The 25,529-nt window shown below is 43.1% G+C and overlaps 1 protein-coding gene across 1 annotated transcript in view; it reads right to left on the reverse strand.

Annotated features, from left to right (window-relative positions):
- Positions 1 to 9,857: 9,857 nt before the first annotated feature.
- Positions 9,858 to 25,529, reverse strand: part of LOC137586372 (uncharacterized) — a 120,537-nt gene continuing 104,865 nt past the window's right edge. The window contains exon 4 of the mRNA XM_068302389.1: positions 9,858 to 10,947. Within this exon, the coding sequence (XP_068158490.1) occupies positions 10,196 to 10,753 (558 nt within the window). The 5' untranslated portion in view covers positions 10,754 to 10,947 and the 3' untranslated portion in view covers positions 9,858 to 10,195. The remainder of the gene's footprint in view (positions 10,948 to 25,529) is intronic.

The following is a 25,529-nucleotide window of genomic DNA, read 5'->3' on the forward strand; positions in this document are numbered from 1 at the left end:
GTTATATATATATCAAGACCGGGTTCCTTTGATAAAAATAGTATATCCAAGATGAACACGTCAGTGTCCATGCATAGTCGTTTTTAGAATGATTCTTTATTCCAAATTATTATTTTGCTTAAGCTAAGTTTACATAAATATTCTTATGCTGCGACTTATGCGACAGCTACAAAAGAGAGGGAGAGTGTCAGTACATACATACATATTGTTGGAGCGCTTGCATCAAAGTGCTTGGTCTGCGTTCACACGCTGGCCTGGCTCTAGCTCATGTTACGCTTGTGCATACATTGCTTATGTGAATATATGTATGTGCATATACAAATGTACATACATATATTATCATGCTTAGCTGTAGATTTATGTGAATATGTTTATGTACATACATCAATGTATATATAAGTTAAGCACTTCTATCATAACAAGGAGTCAAGTACTTATACCATAAAACCCAAGTCCGTCAACACATGCCCATTGGCCGATCCTATTTCATCATCACAAGCAATTCCCATTGGTCAACCCCACCCAGTCGTCACATGCCCATTTGTCGCATGATCGCCTGTCTCAAATAACAGTCCGATAGCTAGGATAAACAACAAGTCACCCCACTCAATCGTCAGATGCCAATTTGTCGCATGATCGCCTATCCCCAGCAACAGTCCGATCGTTAGGATAAACAACAAACCTGATACCCAGAATCACCCCACAAATTTCGGCAATAAACAAAGAATGGTCCTGAACACTTGTGTAAACAAAGAATGGTCCCACGCTCTTAGTGGACTATTGGACTCAGCCAACGCCGCCGCCTGCGACGACGTCAATTATCCAAGCCTTCATCCAACATAATCAAATCATAGAAAATCAGTCTTAAGCCTTAGTCGAAACCATCCGGTAAAACTTCGCTTTAGCTCCGCGGAATTCACTCAGTCAGAATCTTTCAGTTATCATTAAGTTGTAATTGTAAAGTGACTTTAAATAAAAATTATATTTTTTTATACCGTGAGTGAAGGAAGTGTTTAATTGGCGCCCGAGCAGGGACCCTGCTAAATAAAACTTGATCGAGTGTTAGTGAAAGATATCAGTGGTCGTGACCGAGAAAACGCGTTAAATGCCTTAAAGTGTCAACGAAATAAAAACACTATATTGAACTACACTAAGAATCAGACAGGGTCAAATTTATCGCTGCAATTTCCTCCAAGATCCGTTCAGAGGAAAACTGATAACCCAAACGTGTTTGACCAGGAGCGTTAGTACCTTCAACGTTGGAAAAGCGAGCCCTCCTACAAGCCGATCAGTACAAGCACCGAAGATGTTATTAATAATGTAAGTTAAGCAAAATAATTCTAAGTGAAAGAAAATCAAGAAAAGAAAAAAGAATTTGTGTAAACACAGTGAGAAAAAATTTTGTGAACCAAAACCAAAAGTTTAAATTTAAAAAGAAAAAAGAAAAAACACAAGCTAAAATATTTATAAAATCCTTAATTAAATTTTTTCTCACTCAAGAAAAAAGAATCAAAAATTGAAAAAGAAACTAGTAATAAGTAATCCCAAAAAAAAAAAAAGGGGAAAGAAATAATTCAAAATTTAAAAAAAAAAAAATTTTTTTTGTAAAAAAAGAGAATAATCATTTAATATTGAAAAATTTTGCATAATACCACAAATTAAGATTTAAGAAATAATTTTGAAAAAAAAGAGAATAATCATTTAATATTGAAAAATTTTGCATAATACCACAAATTAAGATTTAAGAAATAATTTTGAAAAAAAAGAGAATAATCATCTAATATTGAAAATTTTGCATAATACCACAAACTAAGTATTTAAGTACCAAAAACCATTTCCACCAAGATTAGCGGACATACCGCTATACCTTTGTCAATATAAACTGAAATCCAATTTTCGCGGCATTATATCGTTCGTGACGTCATAATATTCGCGATATCGTAACACTTATTTCCTTGAAAGAAACCTGGTTCGAAATATTTTTTCCAAAATGACTAATGACAACTGGGTTAAAGCAGCAGTCCTCCAGCAGGGTGGTAGTCAGGCAGCAGCTTCCGATGCTCCGACAGCATCCACCTCAGGTGCAGCAGCCGTAAATAGAATAGAGGCACTGTCGATACAAGGATTAGATGTAGCTATCCAAACAATTTTGTCATCTCAGCTACAGGAAATAGTGAAACAATTAAATTTTTCCCAGCCAGGACACATTCCCTTTAGGGACCAGACAGCTAGCGTCCAGGATAACTGGCATGAATTAGACAAAGTGCCAGATATCGTAAAAAATCTTGACAAATTCTCAGGTAGTCGTGAAGAATTCTCAACATGGTTTGCTTCCGCCACACGTTTGATGGAATTGTATGCTCCCATTCAGGGAACACCCAAATACTTTGCAATTCTGGTAACCATTCGAGGCAAAATTACAGGCCATGCGAATACACTGTTGAAAGTATATCGCACTGCTTTACATTGGGGTGCAATCTCTCAGTGTCTGTTATCTGAGTACTCAGACAAACGAGATTTAAGCACTCTAGAATATCAGCTATTCACCATGACCCAGAAAGGCGCATCCATTCATCAATTTTACTTCGCCGTTTACCAACAGATGTCTTTAATACTAGACCAAATCGAAACACTGGGTTACACTCCCGAGACTATGGAAGCCATGGCAAAACAGGTCAGAGATAGGGCTCTAGATACCTTCATCAGAGGTCTTAACGGAGATCTATCAGACAGAATGAGCTTAGCTCAACCCAGAGATCTGAGGCATGCATTGCAACTGTGCGAGATGTTGGACAATAAAAGGGCTAGGAACAATATCAGCCATCGTGACACTCGTCCACCAGTAGGACCAAAACCCCCGCATTATGCAAAAAATTACTTGCAACCTCAACAATCATACATACCGGCAATTCCACCAAAACCTTATAATAACAACAACTTTTATAATCAAAAACCAATGCAAAACGTGTTCATTCCCCAAAATAAATTTCCTCAAACGAAAAACCCCATGTTTTTCAATGCACCACCGAGGCCATTTGCTCCGAAGCCTCAGCCGGCACCAACTCCTATGGATGTCGACGGCTCTATTCTAACAAAAAAAGTTGACTACATGAACAAGCCAAACGCTAATTCACCACAACAATTTGCTCTCAAAAGAGTCAACCAGTCCACCGGAAATTTTCCCAATAAATTACAGAGGCAATTCCATATCGAAACCGGTATGTCAGGTGAACAATATATCACCATACCGCCTCAAGAAGAGCATTACTCCGATATGTCCGATTATCAGTCTGCTTACCAAGGCCAAGAAGACCTTTACGAATTAGTCCCATATTCTGAGGTTCGTGAATATCAACAGCAGGAGGAATATTTTACCTCACAAGGTGACAACTCAGAGTTAGTCCCGCAGAATAAAGAGGAAACCAAATCACAATCACAGGAACCTCAACAGCCACAAATTGAGGACACCGTTAATTTTTTAGGTTAAAGTGTTCCTCTTTGCCGTACTTTGTTGTCCGGGACAAAGACGGAACCGCATACAATTTCTTAATAGACACCGGCTCCAACAAAAACTATGTCCAACCAGAAATAGCCAAAAACGTCAAAACAAATGAACACAAGTTTTACGCGAACACCGTAAGTGGTAGCATTCTAATCACCAGCCATATCCATTTGGGTTTATTTAACGAGCCCAACAAACCTATAACTTTCTTCTTATTACCTAATTTGAATCCGTTCCATGGGATTCTAGGTAATGACACACTAAGAGAATTAAACGCCATTATTGATATAGGGAAAGATCTATTATTTGTCAACAACTCTCACGTTGTTAAAGTAAAGCAGATGCGAGCTCATCAGGTCCATACGATCGAATCAGAGGAGCTCACCAATCAGCAGAAACTAGGGTTAAAGGCACTCCAAGAGGAGTACGAATCGCTTTTCGCAGACCCAAATAAGAAGTTGACTTATGCTACTAATGTCCAAGGAGAAATCCGAACGACAACAGACACTCCAGTCTACACCAAACATTATCCGTACCCAGCTTCTCTCAAAGAAGTAGTAGAAGACCAGCTACAAGAATTACTACGAGATGGTATAATACGACCCTCACGGTCGCCCTATAATTCCCCTGTATGGATAGTCCCTAAAAAGAGCGATAGCCTTGGGAATAAGAAATATAGGATGGTCATTGATTACAGAAAGCTCAATGCAGTTACAGTTTCGGATAAGTATCCTATCCCTGAAATCGGAGAAATGGTTGCGCAGTTGGGCAACAATAAGTATTTCTCTGTTCTTGATCTAAAGAGCGGATTTCATCAGATTTCCCTTAAGGAATCTGATATTGAAAAAACAGCATTTTCTGTAAATGGAGGGAAATACGAGTTTACAAGACTCCCCTTTGGTCTAAAAAATTCCCCATCAATATTCCAAAGAGCTCTCGATGACATCTTGAGAGACCTCATCGGAAAAATTTGCTATGTCTACATTGATGATATAATAATATTCAGTAAATCTGAGGAAGAGCATTTCCGACATCTAGCTCTAGTATTTTCTACCTTGTCCAAAGCAAATATGAAGGTCCAAGTAGATAAATGCAAATTCCTAAGACACAGTGTTGACTTCCTAGGCGTAGTTATCTCAAGGGAAGGAGTTAAAACCAATCCAGAGAAAATTCAAGCCATTAAAAAGTTCCCCATACCAAAGAACCTAAAACAACTAAGGTCCTTCCTGGGATTAGCTAGTTATTACAGAAGATTTATCAAAGATTTTGCTAAGTTAGCTAGACCCTTGACGGCGTTATTGAGAGGAGAACATGGCAGAGCTAAAAAGAATGTCTCAAGCAAGATTGAAATCCGATTCGGTGAAGCCGAACTCGATGCCTTTGAGAAAGTAAAAAATGCATTAGTATCACAAGATGTGATGTTAGCATACCCTGATTTTAAACAAGAGTTCCATCTAACCACTGATGCTTCAAACTTTGCATTAGGAGCTTCTCTAGAACAGAACGGTAGACCCATTACATTCCTTTCCCGTGCGTTATCCAAGGCCGAAGAAAATTATGCTACAAATGAAAGAGAAATGCTAGCAATAGTATGGGCATTGGATAAGTTAAGGATGTATGTATACGGCAAATCCAAAGTGATCATTTACACTGACCACCAGACTCTCACTTATGCTCTCAGCCCGAAAAATAACAACACAAAGCTGAAGAAATGGAAAAGTTACCTGGAGGAATATAACTACGAGTTGAAATATAAGCCGGGTAGCTCAAATGTGGTAGCAGACGCACTCTCTAGAAACCCTACCAGCATAAATGCTAGCAGTACGTCAGCTACAGCCCATAGTGATGAAAGCTCAGGTCATGAACTCATTCCAGCAATGGAAGTTCCCATCAATGTCTTTAAAAACCAATTGTTTATCCTCACTGGTGATAACGAATCCACTACCTTTGAAATACCGTTCCCTACATATCATAGACATACAATAGTGAGAAGCAATTATTCCGAAGAAGATCTTGTAACCATCTTGAAAGAAAAAATGGATCCTAGAATAGTTAATGGTATTTTTACTTCTGAAAGTATCATGGGAAAAATCCAAGAAATATTTCCAGAGCATTTTAGGAATTACAAGGCAAGGTTCACGCATATTCAAACTATAGATGTCCATGATCAGATCCAACAACAAGATATCATAATAAAAGAACACCTCAGAGCACATAGAAATTCCGTTGAAAATAAAAAACAAATTTTATCTGAATATTTTTTCCCCGGTATGAAGAAAAAGATAGAAGCAATAGTAAACTCTTGCCAAACGTGCAAACTCTCTAAATACCAAAGACACCCTCCGAACCAAGAAATACAACCAACCCCTATTCCGAAATATCCAGGTGAAATTATTCATATAGATTTATATTCCACCCAAAATAAGATTATTTTAACCGCAATAGACAAATTTTCTAAATACGCGCAAGTTAAACTCGTAAACTCAAAAGCAGCAGAACATCTTAAAGTACCCTTACGTGAGTTGTTAATAGCCTTCGGTATGACAAAAACCGTGGTGATGGATAACGAAAAGGCTTTAAATTCTGCATCAATAAAATTTCTTTTGAATAATCAGTTAGGTATACAAGTCCACACTACTCCACCATATACTTCGTCTAGCAACGGCCAAGTAGAAAGATTTCATTCAACATATACAGAAATAATGAGATGCTTGAAGCTAGAGCACCCCGAAATGGAATTCGAGGATTTAATATTCAAAGCCGTTGACGAATACAATAAAACCATCCATAGTACCACCAACAAAAAGCCAATAGAAGCATTTTTTGGAACAAATTTAATCCATACTCCAGAAAAATTAGCACTTGAAAGGGAAAAGATTGCAGAAACCATTTTAAAGAAGCAAAATAAGGACCTAGATTACCATAATAAAACAAAAAAACCCGTCAAAATCTACGATCCAGGTGAAATCATCTACGTTAGGATTAATAAACGGCTAGGCTCGAAACTAACGTCTAGATATAAAAAAGAAATAGTAGCCGAAGATCTTAATACCAAGATTAAAACCAGGTCAGGAAGGATAGTTCATAAAAACCACTTGAAGTATTGATAAACATCCTCTTCCGACAGATTGCTCATGTTACCACTTTGCTGGGGTCACACAACCATATTAGACTATACTAAGTCAAGAGTGGTCATGTTGGAAACCGGGTTAGCCGCGCGCCAGAACGGAACGTTTAAAATCATTCACGTCATCGAATTAGAAAAATATCAAATGGCCATATCCGTTCTAAAAGAAGTCGTTAAGAATTCATCAAACCTTAGTCCGTATCAACCTTTTTTGGCCTATGAGATAACTCGGATACAGAACGAATTAAGGAGGCTTCAGCCGATGAAATTCAGAAACAAAAGATCGCTTGATATACTTGGCACGGCTTGGAAATGGTTAGCGGGCACACCTGATCACGAGGATCATAAGATTGTGGTAGATAAGATCAATGAACAATTGGAAAACAATAATCGGCAGGTCATTATTAATAATCTAATAGAAAATAAGATAAACGATTTAATTAAGATAACTAATACCATATTAATTAGAGGTAAACCCGAATATAATAATAAGACAGAAGAAATCGAAATAACCAAATTTAAATTGAGTCTTTTAAGAGAAGAAATAACAAATATTATTTACGCAATTGATTGGGCTAAGGCCAATACCGTAAACTCATTAATACTGTCCTCTGCTGAAATAGATTTTATTGACACAATTAAAGAAGAGAGCCTAACATTTGTAAACATTGAAGAACTAATAGAGTTTGCCGAGGTCAGCATAGCCTCAGACGGTAAATCACTCCTTTATATTGTTAGCCTACCCAGAGTAATTAATGAAATTTGTAAACAAATCCTTGCAATACCAATTAAATATCAAAAATTTATAGAAGAAATAGACTATGAGAATATCATGAAATGTAACAAGAAATACTTCGGGTTAATCAATAAGAGTAAATGTAATATTCATAATGGTAAGACAATCTGTAAACTGGAAGATCTGACTAATTTAGAAAACAGTAAATGTGTAGGAGCCTACTTGCAAAGAAGGAATCCACAATGTAAGGTCATCAACAACCAGCACGTAAAATCCCATTCGGAAATAATGCCCGGTACCTTGCTGCTGAACCAATTTCAAGGAGACATCAACATCAATGGAGAAAATATTACCCTAGAAGGCACCTTCATAATTCAAGCGGGAAAACGCGACAGTCGTCATAGAAGACTCCTGGTATATTGTGAAGACACGCTTTGAAGTCGAGGTTCAACCGCCGCTGTTGCAATTACTATCAGATAAGCAGCAAAGAGGTGAAAGGTTATCTCTGGAAATGATCAAGGAACTACACATCAATAATACTAATAATCTGGAGAGAATCCAAAGAAACAACTTGATTATGTCTTCGTCAAGCTGGATTATTCTAACCCTTCTGGCAGCCGCAGTGATAACATATTACATCATCAAAAAATTCTGCAGCCACGAAACAGGCAACCATGGTCCACCAATGGAAGTCTCAATCGCACCAGTTCAATATGTTGTTGCGACCGAGGACGTCCGCACTTAAAGGGGGAGGAGTTAAGCACTTCTATCATAACAAGGAGTCAAGTACTTATACCATAAAACCCAAGTCCGTCAACACATGCCCATTGGCCGATCCTATTTCATCATCACAAGCAATTCCCATTGGTCAACCCCACCCAGTCGTCACATGCCCATTTGTCGCATGATCGCCTGTCTCAAATAACAGTCCGATAGCTAGGATAAACAACAAGTCACCCCACTCAATCGTCAGATGCCAATTTGTCGCATGATCGCCTATCCCCAGCAACAGTCCGATCGTTAGGATAAACAACAAACCTGATACCCAGAATCACCCCACAAATTTCGGCAATAAACAAAGAATGGTCCTGAACACTTGTGTAAACAAAGAATGGTCCCACGCTCTTAGTGGACTATTGGACTCAGCCAACGCCGCCGCCTGCGACGACGTCAATTATCCAAGCCTTCATCCAACATAATCAAATCATAGAAAATCAGTCTTAAGCCTTAGTCGAAACCATCCGGTAAAACTTCGCTTTAGCTCCGCGGAATTCACTCAGTCAGAATCTTTCAGTTATCATTAAGTTGTAATTGTAAAGTGACTTTAAATAAAAATTATATTTTTTTATACCGTGAGTGAAGGAAGTGTTTAATTTATATAAACATATTCAGTACTGGCAACAGAGTGTTACAAGTTTAGCTTATTGTATTGAATGATTATTTGTATGAATATACTACACGGCTGCCTGTACACGGGAGCGCTCGTAGCGTTCCAGAAGGGGCTTCAGCTCAGCCACCGTACGAGCTGAATACAACATACCGACTCTAGTAGAGTTGTCCCGCAGTCCGTCCTAATCAGGTCGACGAGCTCGTTCTCCGGAATCGGGGCATTCATTACAATCTCCTGCATCTCGATTGCAAATCTCAAACATACTTCACCTGTCTTAATGCGCCAGCTACGCAGATCGTGGTACACCTCTTCAATACTGCGCGAGCATCCAAACTCTCGGAGAAGGATGGATTTGAGCTCCCCGTAGCTGTGTACAGACACCGTACGTAGCAACACCGCCTTCGTACCCTCCAGCATGCGACGGCATGCAACCAGGCGTAAACGGTCGTTTAGCTGCAGGATTTCGAACGCATCCTCCAGATCGTTCAGCCATTTTTTCACGGCGTCTGCGGTATCAGCGGAGAATGGAGCAACCAGTCGTAGCAACTCATGCTGTTTTCGTATCATCGTCAGTTGCTCGTCCAGGCTGGAAGAGGCGGAAGCAGCAAATGTGCTGACTGCAGCGGAAGGCAGCACGGATGTCTTCCCATGGGTCCGCAGCCAAGGGAACGTCAAAGTACTTCTTAAAGCGACAAAGTACAAGCAACCAATCACAAGACAATTAGAGGCTGATGCAATATTACAATAATGATGAAATTGTGATTAATGTGAAATATCCAAAGCTACCACCACACGCACCCAAACTCGACATGCGGCGACACGCGCAAAACCACAACCTCACACACACAAACTCGGTATGCGCCGACACGGCCATCCTGACTTTAACACGTCCTCGTGTAGGAAATGCCAACATTTAAGCTATCTTCATTTCTTTTTTCCTTTTATTTTTTTTTTTTTTTTATTACAAACAAATAATATAATACTTTTAAATACATTTCAGTTTTCCTTTCTTAATTCGTAATAAACTCATTATGTTAACAATTCATTTTAATTCAATTCATACAACATATTTTTAGGTTTGTTTACTAATACTTAAGCGTTACCATTATTATTATTATTCTTCTTTTTTTTTTTTTACATTATTTAATTCTCTTCTTTTCACATTACAGTTATACAATCAATGCATTTGTCACCCTTATTGGTGTACTTCACTCTCTTTAGTGACTTCAAGATTCGCAATATTTTCATTTTCACTATCTTCACAGGCTGCAACCGTGTTATCAATCTCAACAGTTATATATTATAATCATCATGGACATATAATGGATGGGGGACGGCAGCGTCCTGGAGCGCCTAGATCCCACAAGAGCCGGAGACGACCCATCCAAACACGGTGCTCTGGGCTGCGGGCGTACCGCTATGACCGGGCACACAGCCTGGTTAGATGACCTCAGGATAGAGGTCTGCCCCGGACACCGACGCCGGCCGATAGAAATAGGGGTCGGCTAGGATCAAGGTGGCGAATTTCTCCCGGACCGGCGCCGACACTTCCCGGATGGGAGTGCGGATGAGCAGGTCCTCTTCGACCCGGAATATAACATTCCTTCGGAACGTCTTGTCAGACCTCGACTCGAGGACGGCCGTGCAGGCTTGGTCGACCCCGACTTTGGTCACAGCCAACCCCAGGGACCGGGCAATGGAAAGATTGATGCGGCTCTCAGCCGCACACGCTTCGAGGAGGACGCGGGTCTCGAAGGATTTCGAGCCATTGCCCAACCGGAGGACTGCTGTTGGCATGACAGTCGTCGTCCTGGCGTGGAGCAGGGAGGAGAGCGAGATCTCGGGTGCGCCTTCTGGGGAAGCGGAGCGGTCGGACGAAGATCTGGAACGCGGTTGTGGCGGTGGTGCAGCTCGCCCGGGGGAGGGTGATGGGCTGCGACGCCGGGCTGAGGCGCGTGGTCTCGGCGGTTGGTCAGGGTATGGTGCCTTTGCCCGCATCTTCGGCAACCATGGCGAGTCCGGCACGCGTCGGATGAGTGCTCATGTGCCAAGCGCTGACACTGCCGGAGCGCATGAACCCCCGACAGACCCGGCATTGGTACCCGTTCGTCCCATGTAGAGCAGATCGTTTGCTGCGGTGGTGCGGCAGACGCGTGGGGGCCATGTCGCTATGGAGTGGCGAGCTGAACGAACTGCAACGAAAGAAATTACGTAGGGGGAGTGGATTAGTCGATGCACGGGAACGAACAACATGCACGGAGACGAGGACTTTTGGACGGAACATAGAGGGATTGGGAGTCACGATAGGGTTTTAGGCTCAGGATTCCTGCTGTCTTGCAACAGGATGAGCTTCGCTACGGGTCTTCGGATAGATCCACGCGCTGTGGTGACATCAGCCACTCGGACGAGACCGTCAGCCCCGGGCAGAGTGCGCTCAATTCGCCCTAAGCGTCATTCGTTGGAGGGGAGATTATCTTCGGACACGATCACGAGGTCGCCGGTCTGGAGGCTGCGAGTCGGTGATTTCCACTTATTCCGTTTGTGAGGCTCCTTGAGGTACTCACTCTTCCAGCGGCGGCAGAAAGCCTGCTGGATTGCCTTCAGTCGCTGCTATCGGTTGATCAGCGACATAGGCTCAACCAAAATTTCCGGTTCCGCAATGGATAAGAGCGGTCCTCCAATCAGGAAATGTACCGGGCTTAGGGCCAGCAGATCCTCTGGATCCTCGCTCATGGAAGAAATTGGCCTGGAGTTTAGGCACGCTTCTATCCAGGAGAGTGGAGAGTTCCTCGAACGTGTACTTGACAGTGGAAGATGACTTGTAAAACAGGGTCTTAAAACTTTTGACGCCTGCTTCCCACAGTCCTCCCATATGGGGCGCGCTTGTCGGAATGAACTGTCAGGATTAAATGTGCTGGGGAAATACCTTCATTATATCATGCTTGCTGGCGTTCAGGAAATCCTTTTCGAGCGCCTTTGAGGCCCCTACGAAGGTTTTGCCATTGTCGGAGTAAATGCGCTGTGGGCATTGTCTCCGTGCGACAAACCGAGAGAAGGCTGCAAGAAATCTTTCAGTGGTGAGGTCGGAGGTAGCCTCGAGATGGATTGCCTTCGTGCTGAAACACACAAAGACGCAGACATAACCCTTAGTTATGAGACACGCTCGCCCGGTGTAATTTTTGATCTCGAACGGCCCTGCGAAGTCAATGCCCGTGTGGGTGAAGGGCCTGGAGTACGTGATGCGTTCTCGAGGGAGATCACCCATCATCTGGGTCTGTAGTCGTCGACGATGAACGATGCAGACTTTGCACCCCTTGATGTGGGACTTCACCATGTTCTTGATCCGTGGGATCTAAAATTTGGTGCGCAGATACCGCACCATCAGTTGATTGCCGCCATGCAACGTGATGCGGTGGGCGAATTCGACAAGCAGGCGAGTGAAATGAGTACTATAGGGGAGGAGAATAGGGTGACGTTCATCATATCGGAGGGACTCAGCGGCCCGGAGTCGTCCGCAGGAGCGGAGTAACCCATGCTGGTCGAGAAATGGATTCAGATTGAGTAGCGTGCTGGATGATGGCAGGGGTCGCCCTTCACCCAGGGCCCGTATCTCCGCGAGGTATTCCCGACGCTGAGAGGTCCGAATCAAGGCGCGCTCGGCGGAGAGAAGTTCGTCATTGGTGAGGCGAACCGTGGAAGGCGTCAAAATCCTCTTGGTGGCGAAGCGTAGGATGTACGCGATGACTCGTAATGCCCTACCATAATCCGAGAAACGTTCGCTGACGTCCTCGAGTAGGGTTGTCGCGGTGGTGTGGCACTGGACTCGTTGCTCCAGCTGGGTGTCTGGGAGTTCGTTATGGGGAGTTGGCCAATACTCGGGGGTTCGCTGGAGCCAGTCCGGCCCATGCCACCAGAGGCTGCTGGCCGATAACTCGGCCGCGGAGACTCCACGGCTCGCCAGATCAGCGGGGATTGGGAGTTCAGGAACGATCGACGCCCAGAGATCGGCTAGCAAAACCGCTCCGCACAACTCCAACCGAGGCAGCGAGACGGTTTTGACTAGAGCTACACGGGTTTTAGCCGTTAATAAATGGACTCTTACTCGATCGTCGTACCGAATCAGGAAATATAGGGCTGCTCCATACGCTTTCTGTGACGCGTCACAGAAGCCATGAAGCTGCCACGAGAGCTTATCGCTGGTGTTTAGCCAACGGGGGATGCGGAGTTGACTGAGGCCTGGGTAATCCTGCAGAAATTCGTGTCATTGCTGCAGCAGGAGAGGCGGCAGAGCATCATCCCAGCCCAGTTCGGTTAACCAGATTTGCTGCATGAATATCTTCGCTCGGATAACAAATGGGGCCAGCCAGCCAGCGGGGTCGAAGAGTTTAGCGATATGGGACAGAACCTCCCTCTTAGAGATCGACTCCTTCAATGGTGGGTACGCTACGGTGAAGAAGAAGACGTCCTCGGAGGCTTGCCAGCGGATTCCGAAGGTTTTTGCAGTGCTCGCGTCTTCCAGCTCGAGAAAGTCCTCTCGAAGCAGGTGCTCTCTCCGAATAGCTTGAAGTACTTCCTTCTTACTGGAAGTCCACTTCCGAAGCGGGAGGCTCGCAGATTGGAGGGCAGCTTGAAGCTGTCGGATGGCGAGACGGGCGTCGGCTTCAGTGTGAGCGCCGGCAAGGACATCATCAACATACATGTAGTTCCGAAGGATTTCGCTCGCTTGAGGATACATCGCTTGCACGTCTTGTGCCAATTGAAAAAGGACTCGGCTCGCCAGGAATGGCGCGCAGTTAACCCCAAACGTGACAGTTTGTAGCTCATAATCCTGAATATTGCCGCAGCGGTCTCGGTAGAAGATCTGCTGAAAAGGGGTATGCCTGGGGTCGACTCGGATTTGTCGATACATCTGCGTTATGTCAGCGTTGAACACGAATTGAAAGAATCGCCATTTCAGTACCTGAAGCGTGAGATCAGCCTGAAGAGTAGGGCCGGTATGCAAGACATCGTTAAGGCTGACGCCTCGTGTGGAGGAGCTCGACGCGTTAAATACCACGCGTACCTTGGTGGTGGTGCTATCGGGCTTAAACACCGCGTGATGGGGGAGATAGAAGTTTTTCCCATCTTGAGGCGGCGTTACCCGAATCATATGACCCAATTCCTCGTACTCTTGAATATTGGCATCGTACTGCGTTTTTAGGACTGGATCCTTGAGAAGGCGTGCTTCATTCCGCAGGAATTGAGCCAGCGCGATCGGTCTTGAGTGGCCCAAGTCAACGCTATTCGGACCTTTGAACGGTAGGGACACAACATATCGGCCGTCCTTTCCCCTTTGGGTGGTCTCCTGGAAGTTCCGCTCGCAGAATGCGTCATCCTTCTTTTCCGGCTTTGCGGGAAGGTCTTTCACCTCCCAAAACTTGGTGAGGAGTACTTCAAGTTTTGCTTCTGGACTAACTCGCGTCTGTGCCGCGAAAACTGATCGAGACGCCGGAGGGTCAGGCATGATAGCCCCACACAGAACCCATCCAAAGATGGTTTCTAGCCCGACGAACTCACCAATATCCTTTTTGATCCGCTCTCCGAGGATGTGGGGATATTTGACCTATTGGTCTTCACCGATAATCATGTCAATAGGCACTGCGTCGGAACAGTATTAAGGAATGGAGCCGTTGGAATGGCCCCTGACAATTTGGATACGACCAGGGCGGAGAACTCGATCTTGTTCAGTCTGTCACACGGGGGAGACTGCATCAGCAGGCACACCTTGTCGGCGCAGCCTCCATCACTCTGGCCCATGCCAGTAACCGCGGCGTCTACTGGGTAAAAGGGGGTTGGACCATGTTGAAGACACGCTCGGAGAGAAAAGTTGAATCGGCCCCAGAGTCGATCAACGCCCGAATATGGTGATCCACACCACGATGGTGCAGAGTGACTGTTGGTGTTTTGATTATATAAAATAAGCTAACATTAAGACAATTATAATATAGAACAAATAGAAATGTATGTCAATTAAGTATGTAACCCGATTATAGATATCGATGGCTCATCAGTCATAAGTAGGTCTGATATGGTCAGCAGTAAACAATAAAGACCTAGTTAATCAATAAAAACGTATTTTGCTGACCTAACACTATGTCGAACTATGCACTGGTGAGCTCGCTATTTTGTACTATAAAAGACAATTATTCTTAGTAAGATAAAATACCAATTGTAGCTACATTGGGTGTGCATCGCTGTGTCTTTGGCCCCCATCTCTACCTTTGTAATCTCACTTCGAGGTCCACCCAATTTATGTGTTGGTTGCGACAACCTTTAGTCACTGGTTTATGTGCTAGTGCCTAGATATATATATAAATAAATAAACATTTAATAACTTCAAGAAACACTAACGTCTTTCATTGAACATTTTGGTGACCCCGACATTGGCGGCTCCAAGTTAAAAGAATAACAGACTTGGTGAAACCGTCATCAAGCGAGAACATTTGGTCAACTCAGGCGACCAATCTCTCAACAAAAAGGAAACTGGTCAAATAGGCGACTACTTTCTTTGCACGCTTTGGACACGACAATCCTAAGCGAGGGCACAAATTGATGAACATCTCACATCAATGTGGGGTCCCGACTAAATACATCGCAATTGATTAACTTGGCAATCATTGCGTAGCCACCTTGGCGAATAAAAAAGATTTACTGGAAAACTAGGAGTTGGTTTCCGCAACGGGGTAGCAGTGCATACCCATTGAATAAAAGTTGATCAACTAGGCGATCACCTTATAAAAAACATTTAACAACGATTTGTGTCAACGAGGCGACCAAATCAAAAAAAGTTATTTTTGTATAAAATAAAGTTTGATCAACTCAACTCTGTTGCATTCCCTGGCGTCAGCAATATCTGACCTAGTTAACTCGGTCAGTAACCCAGGTAGTACGCACTAGTATAGATTTTGGCATTGATCAGCAATTTTTTAAACAAAAAAACTCAAAAAATTGGTTTCACTGTCGTGGCAGTTATCAGTGTAATAGAATAGGTATATTGGAAATAAAAATAAAACTATTGTTAAAACATTAATCAAAAGGCAACTTCGATTTATTTCTTATTCTTATTTGTGCTACACTTGACCAATTTTAGGAACGAGTCGGAGCGTTCCCTGTCTTTGACAAAATAAATAAACTCCCATCGGGTCAAGTACTAGTACAGATAAGCAATTACATAAGAATATAAAAGAACATGGAGGATTTTTATAAACAGCAGACAGAACGAGGAGAGGCAATCCAGGCCTTTATTCGGAATAGCAAAAAAGATTCTTTCGCCAGGAAAACGAAGCCATCTTATTTCGAGGAGAAACTTGAGCTCCTGGAATACATGTGGGAGAACTTCGAGAAAAGTCATCAGGAGTTGATGGACAAATTAAATAACGTGCCAACTGAAGATGACTACTTTGTAACGGACTATTTCAGCAAAATGAAGACGGTTGTATCTAATATAGTGGAAGATTGGAAGGACCATTTGGCAAAAATAATGCTAGAGAGACAAGCTCGCCAACGAGAGGAAGAGCGAGTCATGGTCAAACCACTGGTTCGTAAGCAAAGTGCTCTGCTGGAGTCATTGTCCAGGACATTAAGACAAATTGTGCCTGAAGAAAAAATGACTTACAAATCGGTAGTTGACAAATTATGGATGCAAATTGAAGAAATCCATTATGAGATTCATCGGCTAGCTGAAAATCCAGCCGAAGCCGGATATAATATAGCTACGTTTGTGGCCGCAGAAAATACAATGCTGAAATTCTGTGTGGCACCAGCAGAAAATGTAGTAATACAATCACCACCTGTATTGCAATCGATACAATCATTGCAACTACCCAAAATTCCCATTCCAAAATTTGATGGGGATTATCTGAAATGGCAACAATTTCATGACATCTATAAAAAGGTGGTTCATGAGTCAAATGTATCCACGATAGAGAAAATGTGGTACCTAAACTCAAACCTTTCTGGAGAAGCAGAGAGATTGATACGGCACCTGGAATTAACAGAGGCCAATTACAACACTGTTTGGTCAATATTGCAGGAACGATTTAATAATAAAATAGTGCTAGTAACAGCCGTACTGACAAAGCTGTTTGATCACCCAAATGTGGGAAATGACGCAGCTTCTATAATGAATTTGTAAGATAACATTTTTGAATCATTGCAAACCTTAAAAAATTTAGGCGGTATTATGGAATCATCAGATGCTGTTATAATGTTTCATATGACAAGAAAATTCAACCACGCACTATAAGAGCAATCTCTATCCAACACAAGGGATCTGCGAAAGTAAAGGATTTCCTATCATTCTTGGAACAGCGCTTCCTAACATTAGAGGCGATTGGGAAACCGAGAAACGAAAATCGCAGCATTGAGAAACCAAGTCCAAGAAAGACATGCGCAACAGCATCTGGGACAAACAGTACCCTGTGTGCTTTCTGCGAAAGAGCAAAGCACAAACTCTTCCAATGTGAAAAGTTCAAAATCAAATCCGCAGCAGAGCGGCTTAATTGGGTGCAGAGACACAAATTGTGTGTCAATTGCTTCAAGCCGGACCATATGGCAAAAAATTGCTCTTGGAGGGGATGCTTTAAATGCGATAAAAAACATAACACAACAGGCAACCAAATTGCTACATCTGCTTCTGCAGCTTCTGCGTATGGAATTGGCAGAAAATACACCCTGTTGGCAACGGCCAAGGTAGTGGTAAAGGGGATCAATGAAAGGAAAGGAGAATTTCGAGCACTCCTGGATAGCGGCTCTCAAGTAAATCTCGTCTCAGAGAGACTGGTAAAGAAGTTATCGTTAAAAATTAGCGAGACTCATGTGCACATAAATGGAGTGGATGGTCAACCACAGATAAGCAAGGCGCGAGTAAGCTTGGTTGTAAGGTCAAGATACAACAAGTTCGCAATGCTAGTTGAGGCATTTGTATTGCCACACATAATAGGTGACCAACCCACAGAACAAATAACGCAGAAGGTCACATTAACAGACAACATTCAATTAGCGGACCCAACATTTGATAAACCAGGAAAAATTGATATGCTGTTGGGAGCTGATGATCACTATGCTATACTGCGACCAGAAAGGAGACGGGGCAATCGAAACCGTCCAACATTACAAAACTCAGAGTTTGGATGGATTGTTGCTGGCAGAATTAATATGTCAACGTCAGCTTCAATCACATGCATGATAGGCATGACGAATCCAGAGGAATCACTGGAAAGATTCTGGCAGCTAGACACACTAGAGCCAATAAAAAGGCACAGGAGTCCGGAGGAAGAGTATAGTGAAAAAATCCTTCCTCGATAACCTACACACGGCGGCGGACAATCGACTAATTGTAAAGCTTCCATTTGCTGAAGAGGCGTCATCTCTTGGAGAATCTCGGGAAGTAGCCATAAGAAGATTCATGTCGTTAGAGAGGCGAATGAACCCTGACATAAAAAAGGAGTATGTAAAATTTATGTCAGAATATGAACAGCTTGGACATATGAAGCAAGTAATGATAGAACAAATTCCCAAGAACCATTACTTTATACCGCATCATTGTGTACTAAAACCAGAAAGTACCACCACCAAGCTAAGAGTGGTATTTGATGCTTCATGCAAAACGTCATCAGCAAAATCACTGGACGACATTTTATATCCTGGACCAGTTGTACAGAGTCAACTCTTCTCAATTCTTCTGCGGTTCAGGACACACAAATATGTGTTTACGGCAGATATTGAAAAAATGTATCGTCAAGTTTGGATAAACCCTGCCGATCAATTCAATCAGATGATTGTGTGGAGAGAGGATCCAAGTCAAGAACTCAAGTTTTATCGTTTAAAAACGGTAACTTATGGAACCACGTCAGCCCCATATTTAGCGACAAAGTGTCTGGAATATTTGGCACTGAAAAACATTGAAAAATTGTCGTCTGGAGCATCAGCATTAAAAAATGACTTTTATGTTGATGATTGTCTCACAGGAGCAGACAGTTTACCAGAAGCCCTGCAAATAAGACAAGAGCTTCTAGAAATCTTGAGACCTAGGGGTTTTAACTTACGAAAATGGTGTTCAAATAGCAGTCAACTTCTAAAGGAAATTCCAAAGGAAGATACGATTGCTGACATCAATCTCGGTGACACACTGGAACAAACAAGTGTCAAAACATTGGGAATCATATGGGCACCCAAAGAAGACCAATTATGTGGAAAGGCTCAAAGACATACAAAAGGAATAACCAGACGAGTGGTGCTATCCGAAGTCGGTCAAATCTTTGATCCTCTAGGACTGTTCGCACCGGTAGTGGTAAGAGCGAAAATGTTTCCTCAACATGTTGCTACCGAACGAATTGAGATGGATGGTGACCTACCGCCGTATTTGGAGAAGCAATGGGAAGCTTACCGAGAGGATGTACAGGCACTAAACCACATGAAAATTCCAAGGCATATTTTTGATGGCAAGGTCCCCACTACAAAGGAATTGCATACATTTGTTGATGCATCAGAAAAGGCGTATGGTGCGGCAGTTTTTGTCCGATCAACCTATAAAAATTGACAAATTTCGGTCAGATTGTTGTGCGCCAAGTCGAGAGTGGCTCCCCCTGGAAAAACAGACACTGCCCCGGCTGGAACTATGTGCAGCTGTACTTGGAGCTGAACTCACGGATAGAGTTCGACAGGATCTCCAATTCGGATCAGAAAGTGTGGAATCATTCCTCTGGTCAGACTCAACAGTAGTACTCTCGTGGATTAATTCACGGGCATCACATTTCCACACGTTTGTGGCTAATCGGTTGACAAAAATACACGCAGTATCACATCCAAGGCAATGGCGGCATGTGTCATCAGCGCTCAAAGCAGCTGATGTTCTGTCTCGAGGCATATCAGCAGTTCAGCTTAGCACACATACATTATGGTTGTATGGACCACTATTTCTGCATGGACCACAACGTGGCTGGCCAGCACCATTTAAGCCTACAGAGAACACGATGGATACCGCTGAGAAGAAAACCAAGGTATTCCGCATGGTGACTGCCACTGCAAACAACAAGAGTGAATGTGCTACGGTTTTGTCACAAGCAGAACAGAAAACCAACGGCTCAGTTAGAGTTGGAAGAGTTAGACCAAGCACGGAGAGTGATCATTAAGCAAATTTAAGAAACAGGATTTGCATATGAATTACGGCACTTAAAGAAACGACCTGATCAACCGCTAGATCGCAAAAGCACGGTGGCAACATGGCCACTAATACTGGATGAAGATTCAATGATACGAGTAGCAACTAGGCTACAACAAGCACCAGTATCAACGGAAACAAGGAATCCATATCTCTTGCCGTATAATGATCCGGTGGTAAAAATGATGCTACGGAAACTTCATGAAGATAATCTTCATTGTGGACATGAGGCACTACGCGGAATAGCTCGGCAACAGTACCACATCATTAAGGTGAAACCGATGGTCCGGAATGTGATCCAGGGCTGCGTAGTATGCACCAAGTACCGGCCCCAGTTCTTTAAACAAGTCATGGGCGACTTACCTGAGCATCGGGTATCTCAGAATAGACCCTTTCTCAATGCCGGAGTAGACTATTGTGGACCATTCTGGATCCACCATAAGGTTCGAGGAAAACGTCCCGACAAAGCATACATTGCAGTATTTGTATGCTTTGCAACCAAGGCAGTACACTTGGAGTTGGTCGGAGACCTGTCCACCTCCTCATTTGTAGGCGCGCTTCAGCGCTTTATTGGGCGCAGAGGAAGATGCCAGACATTATACTGCGATAATGCAACAAACTTTGTTGGAGCAAACAACCAACTTAAGGAGCTGACCGATACAATACACTCAGAAACGGCAGCAGGTAGTATCAAGGAATTTTGCAATCAAAAAGGAGTGCAATTTAAGTTCATACCACCACGGTCTCCACATTTCGGAGGATTATGGGAAGCTGCGGTAAAGTCGGAGTACCATTAGTAGCCCAACCCGATGCAGAGCCAGTAACACAACGATCGATTCCAGAGCAATGGGAATTAGTGCAACGGCTTAAGCATTCATTCTGGACACAATGGTCTCAAGAGTACCTACAAGAATTGCAGGGTACATCCAAGTGGAAAAAGCCATATAACAATGTCAAAGAAGGCATGATGGTAATTCTAAAGGAGGATAATGTGCCAATTTTGCAGTGGCCAATTGGACGAATTGTTAAGTTATATCCAGGCTTGGATGGATACGTCCGCGTGGTAGACGTTAAAACAGCCAGAGGCACCTACAAGCGGGCTATCCATAAATTGGCCCCCTTGCTTAGAGAGACGGCAACAAAACGTAAAATGACACAGAATCGAATTCCCAAAAAGACCCTGGTATCGAGGACAACGCAGAACGAAAAACAAAAAGACGCTTATCGATCGGTCTACCACCGTTGGCAATGACGATCTGCCTAATGCTGTTGTTATTGCCTATAGCATTTGCTCAAAGAACTAATATAACTCGATTCAACCCCAAACCAGGCATATACTATGAAAGTATTGGCACAGGAAGGATGGCAACGTCTGACTGGACTATTGTGGCATTCTACGATCTCGAACCATATTGGGCCGACCTGAAGACATTTTCAGACGGAGTAGTAAAGGTTGGAGAAATATGCACCGCAATGCAGAAGCACTTCGAGCATGTCAACTCATAGCTACGGACAGGAAATGATCTCCTTCACATAGAACGCCAACGACGATCGCCTTTAGATATGATTGGGAACATTGCGAACGGCTTATTTGGTGTGCTGGACTCAAAGTATGCAACAGAGATGTCAGGCACCATAAGAAAGGTTAAATCAAATGAAGATTACTTATTGAACTTGCTGCAAAGTCAGACATCTGTAATTGATTCAACGATAAATATCATTAAGCGAGATGAAGCCACAATTGAAAATCAGATGAAACTAATGGAACAACAAATGAACGACATGACCAAGGTCCAGGACAATGCGGTAAAAGCATTGCAATGGTATATCACGCTAACTACTCAGATGACAGTTATTGCAGGGAATTTGCAACGAATTCAAACCGAAATTTCCCGAATATTTACAGATGCCCATCATAGCAAAATAAGCCCGTTACTACTATCACCAGGCCAGCTTCGGGAACATCTGAACCAACTGAAGAGACATCTTCCGTTTGGTTTGGATTTGCCAGTTCCAGATAACGACGTCTTGCAACTATATGGCTTAATGAAGGCACAAGGAACAATCGCAAACAATCATGTGATATTTAAGGTCACATTTCCATTAGTGGCAACGCATGCAGTGCAACTGTATAACCTGGTACCCATTCCAGCAATTGGAACTCATGGGATTGTAATCATGAACATTAAAATTCCCATCATTGCTGTCAACAAGGAACAGAATCAATACATTGGGCTCTCAAGAGCCGATTTGGAACAATGCCATCAGCTCAACAACGAGCAATATATTTGTTTTGATAAACAAACGACGTTTTCGGCTAATAGCAACTGTGAGTTCCAGCTATTCAAAAACACAAAATCATCAACTTGCCAAGTACAACACACAAACAGATCATTCGTGTGGTACGACATGTATCACAAAAATCAGTGGATATTTGCCACCACTAGACTAATTGAACTCGCAGTGACCTGTGACGATAATATACAAGGTGTCACTATTAAGAAGACTGGATTGTGTACAGCTAGGAGTTCTGGTATACGAATAACAGGTCACCGTATAACTACGACAGACACAATGAAATTGTCATATGTCCGATTTGGCAACTTCAGCATTGGCCCAACAAAAGTAGCGCCAACAACAACACAATTCACAAAGATGCAGCTAAGCTACGATGAACTAAGCAACATTCAAGGAAAACTGGAAACTAAGCAAAACTGGAAATTACCAGAAGACCCCAGCCAGCCGGCTCATCATGTTATAGTCTCCTACGTAGCGCTAACAATACCATTGGTTCTTGTGATGGTATATGGAATAAAAAGATGCTCACGACCCCCAAGACACAATGGTCCAGAGCAGACAACCGTGAGGATCGTCAATCCCATACCGACTCCTGCTGCAGTAAGCCCAGCCCCCAGCAATTTTGCGGTCAACGTTGGATAACGTAGAACAGGTGTTCAACGGCCGGGAGTATGTTGGTGTTTTGATTATATAAAATAAGCTAACATTAAGACAATTATAATATAGAACAAATAGAAATGTATGTCAATTAAGTATGTAACCCAATTATAGATATCGACGGCTCATCAGTCATAAGTAGGTCTGATATGGTCAGCAGTAAACAATAAAGACCTAGTTAATCAATGAAAACGTATTTTGCTGACCTAACACTATGTCGAACTATGCACTGGTGAGCTCGCTATTTTGTACTATAAAAGAAATGCATTATTCTTAGTAAGATCAGATACCAATTGTAGCTACATCGGGTGTGCATCGCTGTGTCTTTGGCCCCCATCTCTACCTTTGTAATCTCACTCCGAGGTCCACCCAATTTATGTATTGGTTGTGACAACCTTTAGTCACTGGTTTATGTGCAGGTGCCTAGATAAATATATAAATAAATAAACATTTAATAACTTCAAGAAACACTAACGTCTTTCATTGAACAGTGACAATCGCAGTGCCTAAAAGGCCTCTGCCTGGGGTAGATGCAAAATAACTTTGAGTATTTGTGAGCTGGTTGCTCGTGGACGGACGCTCTGTGGCGCTGGATGGTGGGACTTGCGCAGTGGACGGCGTGGACATGGACACATCACTAGGATGCAACAGAGTATGATGACGTTCCTTGCAGGTATGGCAATTATGCGCACTGGAACAGCCGTTCACCTGATGACCGCGGGCAAAACAGTTCAGACAAAGACCCTGCTGTCTAATGGTTTCCGAACGCCTCTGAACAGGCATATCAAGAAAAATAGGGCAGAGCCGTATTGGGTGATTTTCCCGATGGCACAGCTTGCAAGACGCCGGTTTGAGCTGAGCTTTCGCTGGAAACGCTCTGACCTTCATCGTTGCAGAGGATTTGCGGGGGCCAATGGGGATGGCTTGGACACTTGGGGCCGACTTATGTTCTTCGGTGGCATCCAGGACACGATACCGATCGGTAAGAAATTGGTTCAAATCGGACCACGTTGAGACGACCGTCTTATTGGGCACTGATTGCTCCCACAGGAGAATTGTGGCCTTCGGCAATTTACTAGTGCAGATGGCGATAAGTAAGACATCCCAACTCTCCAGACACCCTTGAAACGCGGTCTGCAGCTCTCGAAAGGATTTGCCAGACTCTTGTGCCACCGCGGGAATCTGAAGGAGTTGTCTGGCTTGAGGCTCCCCTCGCGTCTTTGCGTTCAAGTGATAAAGCTTCTCCACTTGTGACAAATACGGATTGGCGATATAAATGGCGGCGAACAAATAGCGGAATGTGGGCCATGCTAGGCTGTCGCCATCAAATGTCTCCACCTCACACGGAGGAGCTCTATGCCCCGGTGGCCCCGACGGAGCGGTTGGCTGAGTGTTCTCTGGAGTGTTCTCTACGCTGTTGTGATACGGATCGGGTGACGGGAGCGTCAGAACAGTGCGTCACAACAACCTGCGGAATCTGGGTCTGGGTTGAAAGCTTGCAACGACCTTTGTGTTCACTCGAGTCCTTAACCGAGAATCTGCGATTCTTAGGTAGGCTGGACGACGACGGACGTTACTTTGGGGATTCGCTGCGGCTGCGAACCGACGAGAACTTGCGCGAAATATCCGTATGCTTCACGGTCACCGGAGTTGTCGGAGGCCGAACCTTCTCCGGAGTTGCAGAGGGAGACGAAAGACTGTTGGACTTCGGCGCAGTCTTGGACGGCTCCGTGGACATACTCAGGGGACGACCTTACCGACGAACACCGCGTTTGTGCGCGTTCCCGTTTTTTTTTTTTTTTTTTGTTTTGGAAGTGAGAAGTGGACTGTATGGGGACGCAAGAATTTTCTCACTGTACACCGCAGGATTGCGGGAGAATTTTCTCGCGTGTGGCTCGGAAACGAGGCCCCTTTAATGGGGATAGATGCGGAATAATATACGAACGCACGAATGCGGATTGAAAATTACACGTAGACGAAGCGAAATGATTACAAAACAAGTTGATATGGATTCGTGAGTAACGATGGGAGTACGTATAAAATAAAACACGGATGAAATATATAAATAAAGATGTATAGGATAAAAAGAAAATACGTTTTTATATAAATCTGGATCTGGATATAGATATGTGCGCAAAATAATGGCCGGAAAAAATTATATATGTTATATAATATAATATGGACGGATATATATATGGGAACGATAATGCTGGAACAAAAATATATATGTATTTATTTAGAAATGTGGGCGGATATATATGTGCGCAAAATACTGGCCGGAAAAAATATATGTATAATTTATAAATAGGGGCGGATATATAAATATGGGCCCGATAGTGCTGGAAAAAATATATGTATGTATTTATTTATAAATATGGGCAGATATAAATATATATGTCCGCACAATAATGGCCGAAAAAAAATTATAAATAATTTATATATATGGAGGGATGTATAGGGGCACGATGATGCTGGAAAAAATATATATGTATGGATTTATATATATATGTTTGTTTTTTTTTTTTAAATTCTATTTATTTAACAAATTAATTAACGTATATCAGAGAGGCAATATACATACAGTATACGTACAATACATTAAGATACAATACGTACACT

This window comes from Drosophila tropicalis, unplaced genomic scaffold (genome assembly GCF_018151085.1).
Source record: "Drosophila tropicalis isolate 14030-0801.00 unplaced genomic scaffold, ASM1815108v1 contig_980, whole genome shotgun sequence".
In the NCBI taxonomy this organism is placed as follows: Eukaryota; Metazoa; Arthropoda; class Insecta; order Diptera; family Drosophilidae; genus Drosophila; species Drosophila tropicalis.